Source organism: Anser anser, assembly GCF_964211835.1.
Source record: "Anser anser genome assembly, chromosome: 11".
NCBI classification, from domain to species: Eukaryota; Metazoa; Chordata; class Aves; order Anseriformes; family Anatidae; genus Anser; species Anser anser.
The window spans coordinates 6,344,675-6,366,741 of NC_139732.1; the positions used below are offsets into that span (position 1 = coordinate 6,344,675).

Sequence of the window (22,067 nt, forward strand, 5' to 3'; positions counted from 1 at the left end):
ATATGTTTGCCATTAAAAAAACATTAAGCATTAAGATACTCATTTCTCTCGGAAAGTGATTCTAAGTAGGGACATTGTATCATCAGTGTCATCTTATTTGCATGCCTTGAACACCTTTTAGGTAAAATCCTGTAACTTTAAAGTGATTTTCTGCAAAATAGTAAGGGGATATGAGTTCTTTTCTTTCATTGGTAACAGAAAACAAACGAATTGGATCTTAGTTAACAGTTGCAATGCCATCCAGGTTGAGTGTTTTACTGTGATTCTGCATGATGAAACAAGAATATGGAGGTGTAAAATTTCTTTTGTTGGTAAAGCAGACAACATGACTCTGAACATGGCACGAAAGTTTATTTTTTAGTCACGTTTAGGACTATTGCCTAACGTTAAAAGCTGATTATTCCATTATGTTTGTCATGCTTATATTTGATTCTCTCTTAAAGACTGAAGATCTTTTAAGTTGGCTTGTTGATTCCAAAACATTACAGTTAATAATTTCTGTAGCTATACGTGTCTAGCACTTGCTTTTCACATGTTAAAACTAGCTGAAGGAAACCTTCCGTTCCTGGAAGACTAAGCCTCACAGGGAAGGGGGGGATTTCTATTTGTTATGTAGCTTCCTCTGTGGAACAGTGATCTGTCTGGGATTTTCCATAGCTTGCAATCCTAGCTAGTTCTGCTCCTTCGGAAGACAGCAGAAATTTTGTCGCTGGGAGCAGTTTGAGGGTTTTATTTAAAACAGGAAGTATATATGTTTTGGGCTTCTGTCAATGAAGAAATTCTGAAGACATTTGAAAGGATGCAGGGAAACTTCTCCTTTTATAAATATATTATTTCCTTTGACTGAATATCCTCATTCTTTTCTAAACTAAAAAAGATTTGTATTCATAACAATGTAATACACGGGTAAAGCAGAAATAACAAACATAACACCAAAACTAAAAATGCATTTATGACTATTTCTCTAATGTATGCCTGAAAGATTATAATGTTATTCTCATACACATTAGCACAGGGAAACGAGAGTGCATATGTTAGATATTGTGCACTAACATCAGGTGCCTTGGTGCGTGTTAAAACTCGCCTTTGAGAGGCAGCTTTAGCAACTTTTGGAGTCCAGTAAGCATCAGTAACTGTTGAGTTGTCAGCGTAGTCATTTAAATAGAAAGACATATACAGTGAGATCTGAAATGTGCTATGATAGTGTGTGACTTTGGGAAGAGGGGAGAGGATTCTTGATAAAATTGGAAAATTATGGATACTGAACAAATGAGATAAGTAGAAAAAACAGGAAACTTACTGCAGTACACGACTGATTTAGTGCTTATTTAATACAGACATCACTCAGTATGCTTCAGTTCCGATAGAGGGGAAAATGATGATCTAAAGCAGGCTATAAAATTTAAGATTTGAAGGTTTGCCTCTACTACAAAGCTGCTTAACTAAGGTAACAATTAGAAAAAACAGTCTTTTGAGACAATTACCAGTAAACAAAACCATGTATCTTCTATATTCCAAAACTCTTACCTTCTAACTCTGAAAGAACTGAAGAATTTTTTGTTCTTCCTTGTGGGAAGCCGTGGCCAGTGGTCTCCAGGTCTTGGCTAAATTATCTTCAGGTATCCTCTGCAGGATAAGGAAGTTGAGATGGATGGGACCATGATCTCCTTTCTGTAGTGCTGTCAGCTTCCATTCTGGAAATGTTCTGCTCCCAGCTCTGTGCTGACAGGCTGTAGGAATGACAGCACAGTAGTTAACCCCTCAGTGCCAAGGGAAACCGAGAAAAGCAGTGGGAAGATGAACAACTAGAAAGAATATAACAAAAATGTATTTATATATTTGTTTATATACATATATACACACGTACACTCCTATGAATGTACTAAAGTCTCTTGTTGAGAGATTCTGTGGAAAGGTATTACTCATCATTTATATGGAAATACATGATTCAGGATATTGGACTAAAGAACATCCAAGGGAAAACATGAGCAGATACAGACAAGTGCTAGCTGCTCCCATTAAAAGTCTGTTGCTGTTGATGCTGTGTTACACTCGAATTGTTTCAGTCAGAAAAGACAGACTTTCAGAATTGTCCTCCTCGTTGACTAAAAAAACAAACACAAAAAAACCAAAAAAAACCTTTTCCAACTCTTTTCAATATTTTCTTTGTCAATTTCTCCTCCCCTCCTCATGTGTTTCCTGCATAAGGCAGTCCTCCCTTGTGCTTTGTATGTGAACTTTCCTTGTGGCTCTTGCTGTCAAAAACAACCTGCCTGTATGTCTGTTTTGTTAGTCATTAAATCTCCTGTGATCATATTTCTTCTTGCTTTTTGTATTTCTCTGTCTCCTACCGTGTTTATTTCACTTTAATTTTATGCTGATAGTATCCCAATCTGGAAAGTGTTTTTTGGCATATTTATTATGAAAGATGTGCCACAAATATCTGCAGCAATGTATTGCAAATATTGTTTTAGATACTAGCAGGATTTCGGAGTTGGCTGCCAAAGCACAGAATGGCTGAAAAGCAGAAATGTCAGCAGTAGCCATTGAAATGTAAATGAGATGCTTAATATGACCTTTCTGTAAATGTTTGGGTCTCTTGTTCTTTCTGCCATTCTCAGCCGTGTACACATCACTGAAGCAACGTTAAATCACCTAGGCAAAGCTTATGAAGTAGAAGAAGGAAATGGACACCTTAGAGATCCTTACCTTGAATCCATGAATATCAAAACCTACTTGGTGGTTGATCCAAGGGTATGTGTATGTTTTTAAACATGTATATTTAAATAAATACATTTTAATTGTGTAGCTGTCTGTTTTGCATACACTTTTTAAATTCAGGAACAGAATTAAAACATGGAATGAGTCATCTGAATAGCTTTGATTTGGGACTTTAGATCTGAAAGCATATCCTACTGTTCTGTGAAATGTCTATTAGCTTGAAGGTAATAAGTGTTATACTGAAATCTCTTACATGGCCTGCATAGAGTCAAAATCTGTATTGGATTATGTATTTTCTTGAACCATGTGACTTTCAAATTAAGGTCAAAAGGTGGGATGAAGTAATGAAAGAGCACATGTACTGTGTAGCCACTTTCAGTTAAAATATTCTCTGTGAACTAGCTTCTGACAACTTCTTCCTCACTGTTTTCGGTGAGATTCACCTTATTTTCAAGGTATACAGATATGCTGGTATACAGATAACTGCTGGTTACCTATTTAGGGCCAGATAACTACAAACACATTGGGTATTGCTGGTTTGAATTGGCTTGTGGTTGACAATAAAATATTTTAAAAGAAAGAAGAACGAAGACAAACTCCTTTCCTTCAGGATCTTTATGGGAGTCACTTTTAATTACCAACAGCTCAAGCTTATCTTACTTGTATGTATGTGCGCATGCACACACACACACACACATCATATGCACTGCACACATTCTCAGATTTAAGATCTAATCCTTTAAATGGTCCCTACTCACTTGAAGATACCTATGAAATGTTAGCAGTTAACCAGTCAATGATTTATCAGTTTATTCTGTAGTTTTAGCTTCCTTTTAGAAGCTAAAGAGGTACTGCTGTATGAGTACTGCCTGGCTGTTCACCTGCTGCATAGGGATCTAAGGCCGAGTGTCATTTGTGGGATCTTCTCCTGACCATTGTTTTGATATGCGCTAGCTCAGAAATTGAATATCTCATGCTTCTGCTCTTGTGCTGACTGCAAGGAAACTGCATCTAAGATCCCAGGATCTCTCGCATCATCACTTATAAACCAGGAAGCTTGAAAGTTGTTTCACAACTGAAGGCTTGTAATGGGAGCTCAACCAAATTAATTATGTCATGATTTGCGTTAGCCCAAATTAAGTGAGACAAAGGAATCAGGTTGGCTGACACATTGCCAATGAATGTTTAGAGTCCTAGTAAGTTGCTAGATTGTTCTTAAACTACTTAGCTACCCTGAGCTTCATTTGTTTGTAATCTGTATCCCTTTGTTTTCTAAGTTACTGCATTTTTCTGTTAGTCCAAACAGTGCATATCAAATAATCATCTCCCTAAAACAAGAGTTAATGATGGGCTGAAGATGCGAGCATCTGTTCGGATGACACGTTATTTGGAGTCCTGGGGAGCAGCCAGGCCCTTTGCCCACTTGAACCATAGAGAAAGCGTGAGCAGTGACTCTTCCACTTCACAAGGAAGGAAAAGAAAGGTGAGGGTTGAAATAATTATTGTCATCTTAAAATTGTGAACTACTTGAAATCTGATGATTTTTGAGGCTGAGTTTCTGTTGTTGTAACTTGTTCTTTATTCCTTATTTGGTTTAGGAAATACCTTTGTGTTCCACTGGGCGCCAGAGGACTTCCGACAGGTTTGGTTTTGATGGTGCTTAGCAACTGTTGTGGTTTAGGAAAAAGCCATTCTTTCTTGAAAGAGACAGGACTCACAGATGTATAGCTTTATAAGGCTTTCTCAAGTTTCTTGCAGCAAAAGCCATTTCTATTATCCCTTCTTGGTGGAGTCCTTTTATAAGTCCTGAAAAAGCAACTTCTTTGCTGATTCCCAGCAGTAACCTGTGGTTTTTTGGTAGTGAGATGATCTTGTTGCTCAAGTACTTAAAGAGCACATACTCTTTGTTATATTTTTTACCTCCATTATATTACTTAGAAATAATTAGTGGGTCCTTCCTTGCCTAACAGCTCACACACTCCTGGGTTAACCTCTTAATGGTTAAGGATGCTAATTTTGAGCCTATCTTTACTCATAGCCAGCCAGTTACACTCAGTTGTTGTCAAAGTGGCTTAAATGTCATTTCCCTCTCTATTCCTGGGTTTCTTGTATTTCTAGGATTCTGAGTACTGACATTTAGATGTAACGAGGTCGTTCTGTCCTTTTTATAGGACTATGAGATAACTGTGTAAGAGGAAGGAGAAGTTAATAGGAATTTCTAGTTTCATCTTTGCTTTCTGATGTTGCCGTTATCAGCACTAGAAAGCATACTTTATAACTGTATCTGATTTCTGTCTTGGAGTTTTGCTTTGTTAATGTTTGTTTGTGCTTGGCATGCATCTGACTTAGGTCTATTTGAAAAAGTGCATAATTTATTTTAAAATATTTGCCTGATTTTGAAAGTAGCCAGGTGTTATTTTAATGTGTTTTAGGATACCCGTATTTATCAAAAAGCTGTTTAAATAAGATAAACAATGTCTGATAATCCCACAGTACATAACTTTTTCTACATATTTAAGGAGTTTGGATAAAGAGGAATTGTATCTATAAGCCATTAATTGTTTCTGAATAACATTTGTGACATGGACTTCATATTCACAGAAATTCATCTCAAAAGGGAAGGATAGAAGAAGATATTTATGATGAAATGATGTCAACCATCGAGGGACTCAGTTCAACGAAGTATGCAGTACTTTATTTTTTTCTCATATTTTCTTCAAGAATAATTTGCATTCTCAATTTTAAGTCTAGATAGCAAATTTATTTTTCGAAAACATTACCAGGATTTTGTCTTGCTGCTTTTTTTGGTTTTGTTTACTGAAGTTCTCTTTTTGCTTTAGTTTGCAGTAATAATACCATTATTTTCATTATTAGAACAAGAAGCAAATGGTTAGTTTAGCTGTTCAATGTGATCTGATACTATGAAATAGCAAAAGTACTGCTTTATTTCTCAGGACCCTCTGAAATGATGAGGTGAACTGCAGTACAGGGATAGGAAGTCAATATTTGCTTTCTGATTATTAAGATCTATGAGGAAATGGGGTGCAGTTCTGAACAAAACTTATGTATAAAGACAGAAATCATAGCAAGGCTGTTAACACTGTACTTCACCTATTCCTAAGAGGTGCCTGGTAATACCTATGGGCAGTGTTTGGAGGCTGTAAGACGTCTCTAACATTTGATGTTATATGTTCCTATTTTTAAAACTCAAAAGAAAGTATGGGATTATATCTTGCGTGTAACTAGCAAACACTGCTGTCTGTGGAAGTTTTGGATCTGCCTGTCAACAACATTAAAATTTAGCACATCATGTGTCACCCTATGAAACATAAAGACCTTCTAGAGCTTTCAGATGTGTATAAAACCATGGCACCAGCACCCTTTGTACTGTAGAGCTGTAATTCCAACAACGCTCTTGCACTCTTCCCTGGCCCTGCTGCATACTTCTTGTAACACGTGTCTCTCTGTACGTAGTCCATGGTGTAGCAAATCGGATGACTTCTATGGATTTTCACTGATATTTGCAGAACCTGGTCTTGAAAAAGAGGTTGGTAAGATCAAAATAATCCTTTTTGGTCTTTGTTTTGCGCTTCAGAGCAGCATAAGAGTAAATTTGAAACCGTTTCCATTCTTAAACTGGAGTCTAGATATGACGGCACACCCAGAGAGGCTTTTGATAACTAATGGGAAGCAGATCTCATGATTCATTTGAGCTGGTAACTCTTCCTTGATAATGCTAGTTATTAATGCTAAATTAAAGGAGATTGTTTCTGATCTGTGGTTAAACTCTTGCCATAAGGGAGCCAGTAGGATTTTAATCAGCTTTACTATATAAAGAACTTATTTCAAAAGTAATGAGAATTTAAAAAATAAAATATAATGAAAATATTTTTTGTGGTTGCTTCATTGCAAGTATAATACCATTATTTGTTAGGTATAGAGTATGTTTTCTGTTCTTTGATTCACTGTGCTGTAATGCACCATACATAGTTACTGGTACACACAAACACGTGTATATAGTCATACTGTGTGTATATCCTTTTTTTGTAAAATTGTGATCGTTTGTATCTGAAGTGCTGATTTACATACTCAGTGGTGGATTTCCCTCTAGGTTAGAAATTATCCTTTGGACTGGGCTGTTTATATTTGTTCACTGATTTTCATTTGTTGCCTTTTAGTTCTGTGTATGTTTTGAATAGTACAGTATAAATTTGTGTATATATATGTAATCACAAAGATGTAATAGGATTCAAAAAATATCCTGGAATTGTTCTTTATAGTAATCTGATTTGTTATAATCTGTGTTTCAGTATCGCACCATTCCTATTCTAAAACTGAAGAGTTACTTTGCCTGTGCGAGTTTTGTGTTCTTCTGCATTTTCCTGATACAGATGTTTATAATGCCAAAGTAAGTGTCAGTATTTTAATAATTTATAATTCAAATTAACCAATGGTTTAAAAGAAACTCATATGCATGAAACTTTTTGAAGTCTTTTGGAGTTCCTGAGGGTTTATGCTTAAGAAAGATACACTTCCTAAGGCTATAAAAGAGCGCATTTGTGTTGTTGGCATAACAGCCCAGATATCAGTATGGAAATAAAATAGAAATATTTCTTAAATATCATGTGTGACTGGGTATATACACAGGGAGATGGTCAGTTGATTGATAATTACTATTTTATAACAATATTTGGCTGTAAGCTTGCTGACTGAGTGAGGAATAGAAAAATGGGAGTAGTTGGTTTAAAAAATAAAAATAAAAAGTGATCAGCAATCCTTTTTTATTTTTTTTTTGTAGAGCTACAAGGAAGGAACTTTAGTTTCTTCTCATATCTCCAAGAAAGCAGATATTTGATGTTTCTGACCTTTATGGGATACTTGCTTTTTTTCACAGCTATTGCAGTGCAATTTCCATGTGATTTATGCATGGGGGTAATAGTTCAGGCTCTTAGGGACGGAGTGGAATAATTTAAAGTTATATTTATGCAACAGAGAGCAACAATAACTTGTGCTATTTTATGGACATCCAGTGCCATTAGAAAAAAACGATCTATTTATAATTTGAGAAATGCTGTTATCAAACATTAGGCTGACGTACAGCCTGAAAAACATTTTCATTTAACACTGTTTTGTTTAATGCTTTCTCTTCTGTTTAGAACTGCAGAACTAGGAATCTCCTTTGGTGTTGTTGCAATCATCATTGTACTTATTTTGCTTGTATGCTTTGCTGAGAAATGTATGGTAAGTTTAAAAAAGCAGATGGATATAATTTGACAATTCAGTCTATCTTTCAGGATGTTGAATTAAGCTGTTGATTTCCATAAGAGTTGCAGAAGCCTGAAACTTTAGGTTACCAGTAGATTGCATTGCCTGAAACAGATTTTCATCTTTTAAAGTTCTTACTGTAGTTCGGAATGATTTGAGTGCCAGAATAGATGGCTGGGAGGGAAGAGGAAGGTATTAACACTTGTGTGATGGGGTTGCTTTTGTGTTTTGTTTTGTTTTGTTTTTTCCCTGTGTTTATCCTTAATAGTAATTTTGGTTGTAAATACTGAGGTTTCTATACTGGAAACAATATTAAAATCTCAAGGAGTTTGAATGCAAGGTTAGTTTTCATAATCATATGTAAAGCCCTATGAAAGCTACAAACATATGAATAATTCATTGACAATTTCATAGCTGTTAGAATTCGAAATTCACCATAATTCACCATTACATCAATTTTTCATTGCATCATTAAATGTCTGTAATTGCTGTTTAAAAATATATAAAACAGCCTGTAGTGACATAGAGTTCAACTGTGCAAAATGAAATAAACTTCTTCTCTTCTCCAAGAGCTGTCTGGAGGCTGGGGGTTAGAGAGGGAAGGGATTTTAGTGTTCCTTACATTCATCAAATCTTCGTTGTGATAGACCAAGGGTGGGAGTGCATTTTGAAGTTCTGTTGAGATCATCCCACCATCATCTTGTTGCAGACTGGTGAGGGTGGTCTCCCAGGAAATCTGTCACAGAACGTGGTGGTCTCTTACAGAGCCAGGTTCAAATTGTGTAAAAGGGGAAGGTAAAAACGGTGCACTCTCTACACATGTAAAATTTTATTATTAATTTAAAAATAGTTAGATAACATGCACAGCATTTACATAGTATAGTTTTTATTTATATGGATTTTATATGTGTGTGTGTCTATATAGAGATGTGTGTGTATATGTATCCATGTATAGTTTCTACGTATTTAAAACACATGGAGAAAAAAAAAAGAAAATTCCAAGATGACAACTGCATCAGGCTTGAGTTTTACACTGGCAGTGTTTGAGTATAGCATCCTTGAACAACGTTTGCAGTCTTCTAAAAGCATATGCTTTGCCAAATATATTTTCTCTGAAGCAATAAAAGAAGGCTACTAGGATGGCAAGGGAACTGTCTTTGGTTTTGATTTAGTCATCTGAAACTTTAGTTCCAGTAAAGTATTATAAATCTGAAGAAAAAAATACAGTGCAGGCTGTCACTATGTTTTTATTAATATTTCTTTAGCACTTTCAATCAGATCATAGTTTGCTATTTTTATAGCAGACATTCAGAAAATGTTATCACCCAATGATAACATTGATAAGCTTTGAAATCAGAAATCATTATCTTAATTTCCAAGTCTGGAATTTAAGGCATTAGGCATTAAATCTGAATTACTAGATGCAGAGCTCTAAATTTGGATTCCAACAATGAGTCTTGACTCTCTTGCATAGACAAAAGTATTTTAAATTTACAAATATTTCTTCACATATACCAAAATGTTGTCCATGTCATTAAAACTTTTTTTTTATTATTATATTACAGAAGCACTGCTCAGAACGGTGGCTTTTTCTGCGCCATCTTTGTGCTATCTCAGAAAAGGTGGAAACAATGCCTTTACTTAGGCTTCCTTTAGCAGTCATCACTATAGGTGCCTTGCTGATTATAGCTATCTTTAACTTCGTAAGTAATCACATTATCTTTATTCTGTGAACATATCATAACTTTGAGCAATGTTCTTTATTCTTTTTATCGAGTACTTTGCTTTTTGCTTTTTTTCTGATGTCCAATTTCCACCTGAGTTGATTTACACATGGGTAATGCACCATGTCATTAAAATAAATAATAAAAAATATTGTGAATATTGTAAAAATGTAAAATAATTCAAAGGAAAAAAATACTAGTTTGTAGAACTAAAAGTTCTTGCAACAGACTTGAGATCTATGTTTCCATCACCTCTTCTTGCTTTCAAGATGGCATTTATAATTACCATTGATTATGACTATCATCACTAAGATGGTCTTCAAGTATTTTATGTGGGTTTAAATGTTTGGCTGAAGTAGGTTTAAGTGGTTTACTCTGTTATGTTCACTACCTAGGAATAATATAGATGGGGGAGGGAGGTGTATAGCTCAGCTCTCTTTTAAAACCAAAGACATTGTGGCTAGACTAAGAAGCAAGCAGAATCCATCTTTTAACTTTAGTTTGAGTATTGTGTTGCACCTGGCGAACACGCACATGAAAAACTACCCTTTGGAGTTATGTTATGCTCAAGACCATGTCATCTGTGTTTTTTTGTTTTGTTTTAAACAAGCTTTATGTGACATCATGTTAACAGTTAAACCTGTCTGATAGCTAGCTACCAAAGGTGATGTTCTTCCTATCCTGTGTTCTCAGTCTGCCATTCTCCTGATTCCATGGGGAGTTTATTCTGAAAGCTGTACTGTAGCTTTTGTAGGGTTGTTTTTCTGCTGGCTTAGGTCCTTGAATTGACTCACAGTGGTGTCATGAGAACACCACCAGAGACAGCCCAAAAGAAAACAGGAACAGCAGCTGTTAAACTGGCGGGAGAGACAGTAGAATGATGTCTGTGCCAGTTAGCTCTTAGATTAGATTAGCTGTAATGCAAAACTTCACCCCCAAATAAAAAAGTAAGTAAATACTTGGCAATTTTAACCTTCTTGTTACCTTATGTGTGAATGTATAGTTAAATGAAGCTATATGGGATATCATGGAGTTCTAACACTTAAGTTGCAGTAGCACTGAAAGAGAGCTAAATCATGTATAACATGTGGCGAAAAATCTTAAAATAAATGACTACCTGCTAACCAGTTTGTATGTTGTTTTTTTTTCTTGCTAACAAATCAGACTGATAATGACAGTACTGCAAACTTTACTGGATCAAATAATGTGAATGGCACCATCTCTGTGAGTATCGTCTTCATTTCTAAGATAAAATGAAATGAGGGTTGGATGGTGTGTAGAATATAGATGGATGGCAGTGTTTTGATATCTTTTCATGCTTTTATTAAGACAGAATTCTTAAACCATTGAACACAAAGATTACTACTGCCAAAAGGCAGTTCTAGCAATATTTTCCGTTATTACCCATGACTTACTGTGCGTCTTCTAAGGATTTTCAAAAGTCTCATACTTACGGATAAAGCCAAAGTCGGCTTACTTTGGTAACTCAGCACTTTTGAGAGGTGTTCCCTGGCATTTTGTGTCAGGGATAGTTAGGTGCAGCACTCGCTAATTGCACAAAAATATTATTTCTGTGGATTTATTTTTTTAGCTCTTTAGCTTCAGAATAGCTTTCTATTTTCAGATTGTTCAAATCTTTGGGATGCTCCTTTGTCACCTGGTCACCCCTTCAGGTGATGAACATTTTATTGAACAATGCATAGTAGGTCATGTGAGGACCCTTTTAATCGAAGTCCTTGTGACAGAAAAGTCGTACATAATGTAATGCAAATTGTACTCATCTAGTAATTTTCTATTCTTGTGTGCCTGCAAATCAGTCTTTTGGAAACACAACTGAATACTTCGTTGAGGAAACTGTAAGTAGTGAATACGTTTTATTTTAAAACTCAGATATTTGAATACTATATATATTCTTGATAACTGGCAGGTTCTGTTGCTGTATAAAACAGCTTTTTAGGCATCTGGTAGCATCAAAGTTCTTAAGGAAATTGAGATGTTTCTGCTGTTGTTGCAGTGATGAAGAAAGTATGGCTTTGATGTTTTAAACAAAAAAAAAAATGCAAAATTGAAAGTAGGTCTAGAACTTTGAGGAAAAGCAGCAGAACAGAGTGGTGATTGTTTGTGAAATGAGAGCTGAAGTTGCAGTTTTCCCAGTAAAGTACCATGGCAGAATGAAAGGGCTTAAATGGCAAACAGACTTGTATTCTCAGAGGGTTGGTTTGGGGTTGAAATTGTGTGTGTTCATTATCTTTTGAAAGTTATACTCAAAGCCATTAGGATGACAAAGTTGGTACAGCGCATTGCTATAGGTGGTCTGATTCTGAGTTGTCCAAAAATTTTTTCTAGCTTCATTTTCTTCATCAGAAATTTTTGCTTAGTCTAAGAATCTCCCAGAAAAGTGGTAGGTCTGTCAGTGCTGTTATGGGTGAAAAGCTGTTATAATGTGATCCTATGTGCATAAAGATAGATAAACTCTTGGGGAGCAGAAGCAGAGGTAATTTCTGAATTGTCTATAGACTGAAGTATGCTACATCTGTACCTGTGGCAGCAGAGAGCAATCCTGTCTCTGCAATGCATTCTATAGCAACTGACGTTCTGAAAGCTCCCAGCTGCTGGCTGAATGTGGAAGCCAGGCTTGCACTGTGATTTCCTTATGAAATTTTTAATGCCATCCATTGGATAATGGCTCTAGCTTGATAATGCATCAAAGTTCTCATGAAGAAGGTGTGCCTAAGGTTTGAGAGCCGCTCACAGCTTTATATGTTACAAGCTGGGGAGATGGGAATGTGCTATCAGCTTAAGGTTACAAAGGGAGCACTATCAAAAAGAGGACCGGAATTCAGGAGTTCCTGCTTCAGAGCTAGTTCACTGGACTATAAAGCTGGTGTTAGTTAGTCCTGACCTTGAAATAAGTAATTGCTTAAATTACTAGTCTTCAGAAAATAAATTCTGAACACTCTGATACCACTCATATTAATGTAATTCTTTTTGTTTAAATGTTCATCTTTAACAAATTAAAAACTAGTAGCTATAAAAAGTGTTAAATTCTGCATTTTAGTACAATTAAAAGTAAAGGATTAAGTGGTTATCATTTCTTTAATGATGGTCATGAACTTAGAGCATTTGCTATGGCTTGAAAGTTGCATGTGCATAAAGTGTGAATAACGCAACTGCATTTAAATTCTTCTTTTACAGTATTATGCTTACTGCTGCATTTTGGGGTTCATTGCTTGCTCAGTATTTCTTCAAATGAGCTTCGAACTCAAGGTTCTCCTCCTGTCTATTGCTGTGACTGTATACCTCATCATTTTCAATGCCTTTCAAAAGTCTAGGAACTTGAGTGTATCCGTCAACAGTACCAGGTGCAGTATAGTTTCTTATTAACAATAATATTCTATTTAAGGTGCTGGATCTTTGTACTCTTACTAGAATACTGAAATACCATAATGGCATGAGTCAGACATTGTAAACCTTTTTGTAAAGTTAATGACTCAGAAATCTCATTAGACCATATCACCATTTGTACTTATTTATTCACTTGGAAAGGAAAAAGAGTGGAGGTGTGGGATTTTGTTTGTTTGTTTGTTTCCCTGAACAATTCTACCATGTGGCTTTTAAGATATCTGGAAAATTAGCTTGCATTGAAGACTAGAGGAAAGAAGGGGTAGAGTATCAGTCTTGTAGTAGGGTAGATTTTCTTGTAAGCTGCGAGCGAAGCCTTGATAAATCTGATTCCTAAGCTGCGTTTGTCAGACGTGCCCAACAGGATAGTGCACTCTTCATTTGCTTACGTGATAATTTGAAAAGTAACAGAAACTTACCTGATGTCATTGAAGAAACTACAAGAGTACTTAAATCACATGTGGAAAGCTTTTACTCTTCATTTGCAAGTCTGTTTCCTATATTCTTAGCATATTATCATAGTTGAAGATTAGGATAAATTTATTTTGCAGAGGCTAGCTGTGAGTTCTCAGTGTTTAAAAAAGCCTAATTGAGCTCTTAGTTTAGCCTTGAAAGCCCAGATTATTCATATCACAAGAATTTAGTTTGATGCATTAGTGAAAATGAATAATGTGGTAAGAGACTCATTTTACTATGAAATGTGAATGATCTCTCAGATTTCTGTGGAGTTCTGTACAGGTGTGATTTAATGGTTACATTTGCTTTAGTAATTCAGGTTTTTATTTATTATCAGCTTCCCTTCCACAAATAAAGTTTGTTTTCCTATTTCAAGGTTTTGTTCACCGTGTTTTTGTAGGACAGTGTGGGGAGGGAACATCTCATTACAATAGCTACTTAACAAGGTTTCAGCACCATTTTGTCATTGTGTCAGACACAGTTCATGTACTGAACTGAATGATTATCTTTCTTTACTACCAGGGTAATCAGGTAACCAGGCAGCCATTGGCACGAGTGAATTGGTAATATATATGTGCACAAAGACATCCTCTTCTGCTATGCTTTCTGCTCCCCTGTCCCACTCTCAAACCAACCCTTAGTCGTGTGGATTTTCTTAAAGGATACAGATGATTTTGTATTGCTTTCTTGTTTTCAGGCTTTTCATTGAAGAGCCAAGGATAATGATTAATATATATCTGGTTCTGTTTTATGTAACCCTAATATTACTTGCAAAACAGGTATGTATATAAAAAGCAATAGGTTAATTCTCTTACTTGCAGCAAGTTGATTTAAATACGATGCAAAAGTATTGTTTATTGAAATTGTGCACTAAATTAATGTATATATTTTTATCTTTTTTTCTCTTGTACTTGTAGATAATGCCAAAAAAATTTACTGTGAAAGGGCAGGAACGTGTTTTGTTTTCTTTTTTCAGTAGTATTTATATTACTGAAGTCAGAACTTTTTCAAAATTCCTGCAGTTTGGATCCATTGTGATTATTTATCCTAAATGTAGTAATTCAAGATCAAAACCATCACTTTATTATTACTGTGATTATTATTGTTGTTGTTATTGTTTTATTAAAATACCATTGTTATACATACATCTGATGCTACCTGAATGGCATTCATTTGTAGTGACTGCTTCGTATTTTTCTGACTTCCATTTTTGAGGCACACAGTTCGTAACTGTTGAAGTTCAAAATGTCTTGAAGAAATCTTATGGCTACTATGCTTTTGAAATAATTTCATTAATTGTATATTTAAGTGAGATATTATATGGATTTAAGTTATGGTATCGGATTCTTTTGCAGATTGACTATTACTGTCGACTGGATTGTCTGTGGAAGAATAAGTTTAAAAAAGAACATGAACAGTTTGAAACGATGGAGAATGTTAACAGGCTTTTGCTGGAAAATGTACTTCCAGCACATGTCGCTGCCTATTTCATTGGTGAAAAACGAAATGAGGTATGTTTAATCTCTGTGAATGACAGTAAATTGGACCAGTGTGACACAGAACATCAGGCCCACAAGCACATAGAACACTGCAATATTTTGCATCGTTTGTATCCCAAGAACTTTGTAAACCTAATCTGCTATCCAGACAGGCTCAGAAAGCACAAACTTTTGGTGTCAGTTTCTGAAATCTGTTTTTCAGAACTGATTGTTCAGCTTTGGGACAGAGTGAGTTTGGCAGATATTTAACAACGATTTACTGCTTTCTAAAGACCATAATTCAGTGGAGAAGATAGGCCTTCTTTCTAAAGAAGTTAGTTCAGCAATGGATAGTATCTCTGTGGTAACAACCCTGTGAGAAAAGTTCATCGATAGTGATTTTTCAAAGGCATTTTTGATTCTGCCAGCATGTTATCAGAATAAATACTTTGCTGATTTCAAAGCTATGGTAAGTGGGAGAAAACAGGCACTGTCCAGAACAGATAAGAATCTTTGAGATATGTAGATATCTCAGCAGCTTTTCCTTAGGCAAATCAACTTTGTTAATATTTCTGATAAAATTGGACACACCAACTGTGAAGATCTGTAGCTGGCTTCCAAGGAAAATTGTGTTTTGATTACTGTTTGCAAACAATAATCATAGTTTCGAGTGCCTGTGGTGTGTAAGTCGACTGCTGACAATATGTAACTATATTGTTTGTTTTCCTGTAGGACTGGTACCATCAATCTTATGACTGTGTCTGTGTCATGTTTGCATCAGTGCCAGATTTTAAGGTGTTCTATACTGAATGTGATGTCAATAAAGAAGGTCTGGAATGTTTGCGGCTGTTAAATGAAATCATTGCTGATTTTGATGAGGTAATTAAGCTTCTGGCTAAAATGGACTGGATTATGTATTTGCTGCAAAATGTTTCAATAGATCTGTGAGCAGTGGAAGGAGAAAAAACAGCTTTTGTGCTGAACTAATATTTTGAGTTCAGCCTTGCAATCTTGGAAATAAAATGTATTCCATCTGATGGGGTCATCTAATTCGTTAGTAGTATGGCTTGAAAGCTGTGAATTTCAGTAGTTGCTTTATTTCTCTTATGAGCTGTTAGAGCAAAAAGATGAAAAGAACACTTAGTGCTTCCTTATCTAACATTCATGTGATTCATAGTGTTCCTACAGATGTTCAGTGTTTATTGCGGGCAGCATAGGATTTCCGGTTAAATCACACACTGAAATATTCTATTAAAGTCTCCGTCTCTATTTTCCTTACCTTCGAACAGCTCTTGCTAAAACCTAAATTTAGCGGTGTTGAAAAAATAAAAACCATTGGAAGCACTTATATGGCAGCAGCTGGCCTCAGTGTTACACCAGGCCAAGAGAACAACCAGGTATGTTTTTTTCTGAAATCAACCTTCAGTGCTGTATGTGTTTTATGAAGCTGTGTGTATGCATGTATGTTTCAAAGTAGCAGAATGAAGTGTGAAGTAAAAAAGGAAGTAAATCACCAAGATAACTTTCTCAAATGTGGAAGATCACAAAACTGTTTTGTCTCATTGAATTCACTAGCTTCTAAGCAAGGGTTAAGACTGCATGCTTCTTACATCTTTTCTCTCTGATTACAGTAGCTTAGCATTTCTAGATGCATAACAGAATAGCTCTGGAGATAAGGAAGAATGGCTGCCAGAGAAAAAGCCATCTTATAATTTGACAGGAAGCTTTAGATAGCTGAGAACTGGCACAAAAAGAGAAGCCTCAAATATCTCATTAGATCTGAATCTGAAACATTCTGTACCCCAAAAGAATTAAGAGCAGTTTCTGTACTCAGGCTAGCAGGATCGTACGTGACATTAGGATGCATGCAGGTGTTGTGTGTATATAAAGCATATACATTAAATATGGAACTGTAAATATGGAATTGTAAAATATTAGGAGGGTGTCTAGAGGATGGGGCCGGACTCTTTTCAGTGGTGCCCAGCGACAGGACAAGAGGCAGCGGGCACAAACCGAAACATGCGAAGTACTGGCCGAATATGAGAAAACACTCCTTTACTATGAGGGTGACAGAGCACTGGAACAGGTTGCCCAGAGAGGGTGTGGAGTCTCTGTCTTTGGAGATAGTCAAAACCCTCCTGGATGCTATCCTGTGCAATGCACACTGCGCGACCCTGCTTGGTGGGGGGGGGGTTGGACCAGATGATCTCCAGAGGTACCTTCTAACCTCAGCCATTCTGTGATTCTTTGCAATTCTGTGAATCCAGAAGGAGAGACATAAATTCATTATGACTAGCCATGCCAGTTGAATTTAATCCATTTTAAATATTTGTTGAACTGTGTAATTTCATTGTGTAGCTTCATCCTTATATACTTTATTAGTTAACAGTGCTGGTTTTGAATACAAACCAGTCTAATACAATCATCTGTGTTGTTATTTGATCATTAACACGTTACAAACTGTAGGATAAGGAGAGACAGCATGCACACATTGGGATTATGGTGGAATATGGAATTGCCTTGATGAGTAAACTGGATGGAATCAACCGACATTCCTTTAACAATTTCCGCCTACGTATTGGTAAGTTCAGCTTGTGAAGAACGTGAACTCTGCAGCTCCTTAGAAATTAAAAATGAGGCAGGATGACTTAAGTAAATGGAGTGCTGTGGAGCCCTGCTTAAAACTGAATGCAGTAATTTTTTTATTATTAAATGCTGAATAGCTGAAGGTAGTGTTGTCTTGTCTCACTTTTTAAATATGCCAAACTTACAGAAATGCCAGGGATGGGCTTTTCTAATCACTGAAAGGAGCAATAGGAAGACAGCAGCTGGATGAGTTTGGAGAAAATTACAGATATGGGTGAAGAGCGAGGTAGTCTGTAATTATTAACTGTTGGCTAAAGACAGTATTGTCATTATAGAAATATATATTTCTATATATTTAAAGTAGAAAAGGAAAAGTTTTGCTTTGGCATAAACTCTGCCCTAGCTCATTTTGGACTTCCATTATATAATGAGTGACCTCCCATCTCCTCAAGTTCAGTAGTGTTATTTATAGAACAGTGATAATACTGCCAGAAAAGTGTAGCAGGGTTAGTGTGGTGTTTTTTTTTTTTTCTTTCCCTGAAGCTCACAATTTATAGCTAATAATGAAGGTAGGTATCACATAGCCACCTACTTTAGTAATGACACCTGCTTTTATTTATACAGGGATAAATCATGGCCCTGTGATTGCTGGTGTAATTGGTGCTCGGAAACCACAGTATGATATTTGGGGCAACACTGTTAATGTTGCTAGCAGAATGGAGAGTACAGGGGAACTTGGAAAAATCCAGGTAAATGTGAGCGTTGGAATGTCTAAGAAATTATTTCTAATTTTTTTTTTAATTGAATAATGAGTAGAATTTCACAAGAGTTTTCTAATTCTTTTCACACAAAGGTCACGGAAGAAACAAGCAGAATACTACAGGAGCTGGGATATTCATGTGAATGTAGGGGACTCATTAATGTCAAAGGCAAGGGAGAACTGAGGACTTACTTTGTTTGCACCGAGACAGCCAAATTCCAAGGTATTGGACTGAACTGAGGCTATGACAAAGTTAATCAAAGTAGACTTAGAACTGCCTCCCTTCTGTGAAGACTTAGAATTTCCCTCCTTATGTAAAGGAGATTATTCAAAACTATATATACTATTCATACTTCTTCTACATCTAAAGATAGGAGAATGTTGTTGTGTTTGTTGTTTTTTGAAAGAAGTTCTGAGAAGTTTGTAGAAGACATGGAACCACCAGTTTGAAAAAGTCTACCTTTTCCCGAAGTTATTTGAGGATTTACATGGAATTTGCATGAAGCATTTTCGATTAGTTCCTTTCCTTCCCTGCACTGTGAGAGTCTAACAGCTCCAGTAACAACCTGTGTGGATGCACTGTAGAACTCCTCACCACCTTAAAACATTCCACTGCTTCATTCTTTGTCACACCTGCACACAGTATTGCATTTGTCACAGACATACTGAGATGATACTCTGGGCACCGCATACCCTGCTTTTAATGCTAAACAAACTTCATGGCAGAAGACAGCTGAATAACAGAAAGAGAAATGCAAGTAAACTCCAATATATCATATGATAATTGTGCTGAGCTCCTTTGGTTGTGGAGGGAATTAATTGCACAATTTGGATCCCTTCTTCATTATCTTATCCTCTACAGTAGTACAAATGTTTTTCCTTACCAGCAGCTGTTCAGAAATCTTTAAACTAGTTCAGAGTGTTTACATTCTAATACATATCATCCTTTGTATTTTTGTGCTTCTGTATTTAGCATCTGCATGCAGATTTTGTACAGTCGCATAGGAGAATGTTCTTTAAAAATTCTGGCTTGAAATTTCAAAAAAAAAAAAAAACTAATCTTGAGGAGCACTGCACACCTGCATTTATGCTGAATGCTTCGTTAGATAGGCTCTGATAATGGCTTGTATCACTGACATCCAGCTGGAATTCTGCATACTGACTGTGTTCTTGAGGGCAGTTTTGAATGGTTTGGAAACTGAAAAACAAAACTAATAAAATAGTAACTGTTACTGTTTCTAATACTGGACAAACAGAACTGCAACTGAGATGGGTTTTCTTTTTTTCTTCCTTTTTTTTCTATTTTTGTTTCTTCAATTTGACTAGCTACTTGCTGGTTTGAATTCCTTTGAAATGCAATGCAGTTTATGAAACAGTTTGGTTTTTAAAATTATAAAAGGAAGTGTGGAAAAAACATGCTTAATGGAAACGTTTCAGCAGAGCCTCGATAATGAAAGTATGCTTGGTGCATTGGTAAGATGATCATGGAAATCGGCTTGCTCTTAGTTTGTAAAGTATTTAAGGTGTTAATAGCTTTGGCAAAATTCTAAATTAGTATTTTTCTACTTCTTGTAATCAATCTATTTTCTGTTGGTGGAATGACGGTATTTTATAATAACATCTCGTGCCTAAATGTATGCATTAACTAAGGATGGATTCTCCCCTTACACCTTCATACCACATGGAGTATGACTAAACAGCACAGTGATCTGTAAGCTATACATCTGCTTTGTTAATCCTTACTCCTCTACAAACAAAGCAGCACTTACTAATCTTTGGGTTTACTACTAAACTATACTGGAAAAGTTTTTAACAAGCAGTCATATGCATTACTGCCACTTTCTAATTACTGTGTAATTTCTTTAGAAGATGAAGTGACTATGTTTCAAGACAGAAACAAATCTAGATATTGTCCAACTGTGGATTAAAACTTGTGCTTACAGCCTTTTTCAATTTGGTAGGTCAAAACTGTGTCTGTAGTAAGCCTCCGACAGGAAATCACGTTAGAAAACCTTTGTTCGAGGTTGTCTGGGTCATGTATGGACTCGGCTGAAGAAGGAAGTTTCAGACTTGGCATCTTGTCAGTATCAGATCAGTGTTGCAATTGAATAAACTTTCAAACAGCTTTTGCTACTCTTGTATGTTTTGCATTTGTAGTAACAGATGCTCAGCAAGCATTTATCTTGAGATATTTATTGTTTTGTAAGGACCATGCATGTGTCAAAGGCTCCTTTCAGCAGTCTTTGATGTCGTATGTTACATAAAGTCACAATTTGCGTCTAATATATTTTGCAAAGTGCATTATGCCTATAGATAGAGCTGGCTCTGAAGTGTCTCTGTTCACAGAACTAGTAGAATGTAGGTGTAAGTTATCTATGAAAAAATTGGCTGTCTGTAACAGCATTTTGAAATGCTTTTGTTTACATTATATTGCCTATCAGGCTAGTAACTTGCTTGGGCATAACTTAAACTTAACCTCATTTACAGAAGTGGTATAAAAAGCTGTAGCTTTTGAACTGGAATGAGTAGTTTGTTTTCTTTTTGTCATGGTTTTAAAAGGACATTGTGTACTTACACTGCTCACTGAATTTTAGCTTATGTAATGGAGAAGATTGGAAAACACATGTAAAGAAAAAGGGGTTATATCTGAAAATGACTTTAACATAGCAGAACTGGAAGTGTATACTAAGAAAGCTATATTCAACCAGAGAATAAGTTCAATTTAAATGGCAACTGTCTTTACGTAATTGTTTTTAGCAGCCGTTTCTTGAGAACTGTGAAACTTAAGATTACTTCTTCAATCTTGTTTGAAAATCTTTACAGCATTATTGTGGTTTTTTGAACTGTAAAAATGGCATTGTATCTAATTTGAAGAGCTAATAACATGTTTTGAATTAGCAATCTATTTTAAAGAACAAACTTTTCTTTTTACCGTTAAATAAAGAACTTCCTGAAACTTGCTTGTTTTTTGTAATTATTTTGATGAAGTTTCCCCATAAACAGGAGGCATGATATATCTTATATATCTCTATAGAGTTAATGAGATTGTTTTTACTTACAAAGTAAATTTGATACTCATATTTTTGAGAATTTATCTAAGTAGAAAATACATAGCGTGATATACTTGCTAAAGAAAAATTTCCATGCTCTGTTTTCTGTCATCTGTGGCCTTCTATTGCACTATATGAAAGATAAATGACGGGAAATGAGATGCTATAGACTGAACCAATAATGTTTTGTGTCTTACCTTCTCTTGTACCATGAAAATGAGTTAAATATTAATTGAAAAATTCAATCCCTGAAGTGTTTCAAAGTAATCAACTACAATTAGCCACTACTGTGGGAAAAAAACACAACAGTTAATATTTTATTTAAAGAAAACAAAAAACTATTCTGTGATGATTTGATAACTGAAACTACTGGAGAAGTATTCAGGCTGACAGTTCAAACTGTTTGGAATGAGTTTTAAGAACTGAAAAACTAAAAATGGAATTAAACACCTCTGCAGCTCCTTTTTAAAGAGGAGGAAGAAGAGGAAAGGAAGTATAAAGGTGATGTTGGCTGTAAGACTAGGAACGAAGAGTGGAATTCATTATTCTGTTTTGTCTTTAAGTTACCTCTTCATTTCAGTTCCATGCCACTACAAACATTCTAAATTGCTAATCAGATGGAGAT

The 22,067-nt window shown here is 35.7% G+C and overlaps 1 protein-coding gene across 6 annotated transcripts in view; it reads left to right on the forward strand.

Moving 5' to 3' along the window:
- Nucleotides 1–21,347, forward strand: part of ADCY7 (adenylate cyclase 7) — a 61,469-nt gene extending 40,122 nt beyond the window's left edge. For all 6 annotated transcript variants that reach the window (XM_083794824.1, XM_083794823.1, XM_083794828.1 and 3 more), the window contains 18 exons: nucleotides 2,622–2,754; nucleotides 4,019–4,204; nucleotides 4,320–4,363; nucleotides 5,323–5,403; nucleotides 6,196–6,268; nucleotides 7,032–7,129; nucleotides 7,878–7,962; nucleotides 9,552–9,689; nucleotides 10,875–10,934; nucleotides 11,528–11,566; nucleotides 12,906–13,072; nucleotides 14,266–14,347; nucleotides 14,924–15,079; nucleotides 15,779–15,925; nucleotides 16,336–16,443; nucleotides 17,513–17,627; nucleotides 18,257–18,381; nucleotides 18,486–21,347. In XM_083794824.1, coding sequence (XP_083650950.1) covers nucleotides 2,622–2,754; nucleotides 4,019–4,204; nucleotides 4,320–4,363; nucleotides 5,323–5,403; nucleotides 6,196–6,268; nucleotides 7,032–7,129; nucleotides 7,878–7,962; nucleotides 9,552–9,689; nucleotides 10,875–10,934; nucleotides 11,528–11,566; nucleotides 12,906–13,072; nucleotides 14,266–14,347; nucleotides 14,924–15,079; nucleotides 15,779–15,925; nucleotides 16,336–16,443; nucleotides 17,513–17,627; nucleotides 18,257–18,381; nucleotides 18,486–18,632 — 1,984 coding nt within the window. In that variant the 3' untranslated portion in view covers nucleotides 18,633–21,347. The remainder of the gene's footprint in view (nucleotides 1–2,621; nucleotides 2,755–4,018; nucleotides 4,205–4,319; nucleotides 4,364–5,322; nucleotides 5,404–6,195; nucleotides 6,269–7,031; nucleotides 7,130–7,877; nucleotides 7,963–9,551; nucleotides 9,690–10,874; nucleotides 10,935–11,527; nucleotides 11,567–12,905; nucleotides 13,073–14,265; nucleotides 14,348–14,923; nucleotides 15,080–15,778; nucleotides 15,926–16,335; nucleotides 16,444–17,512; nucleotides 17,628–18,256; nucleotides 18,382–18,485) is intronic.
- The last annotated feature ends 720 nt before the right edge of the window (nucleotides 21,348–22,067 follow it).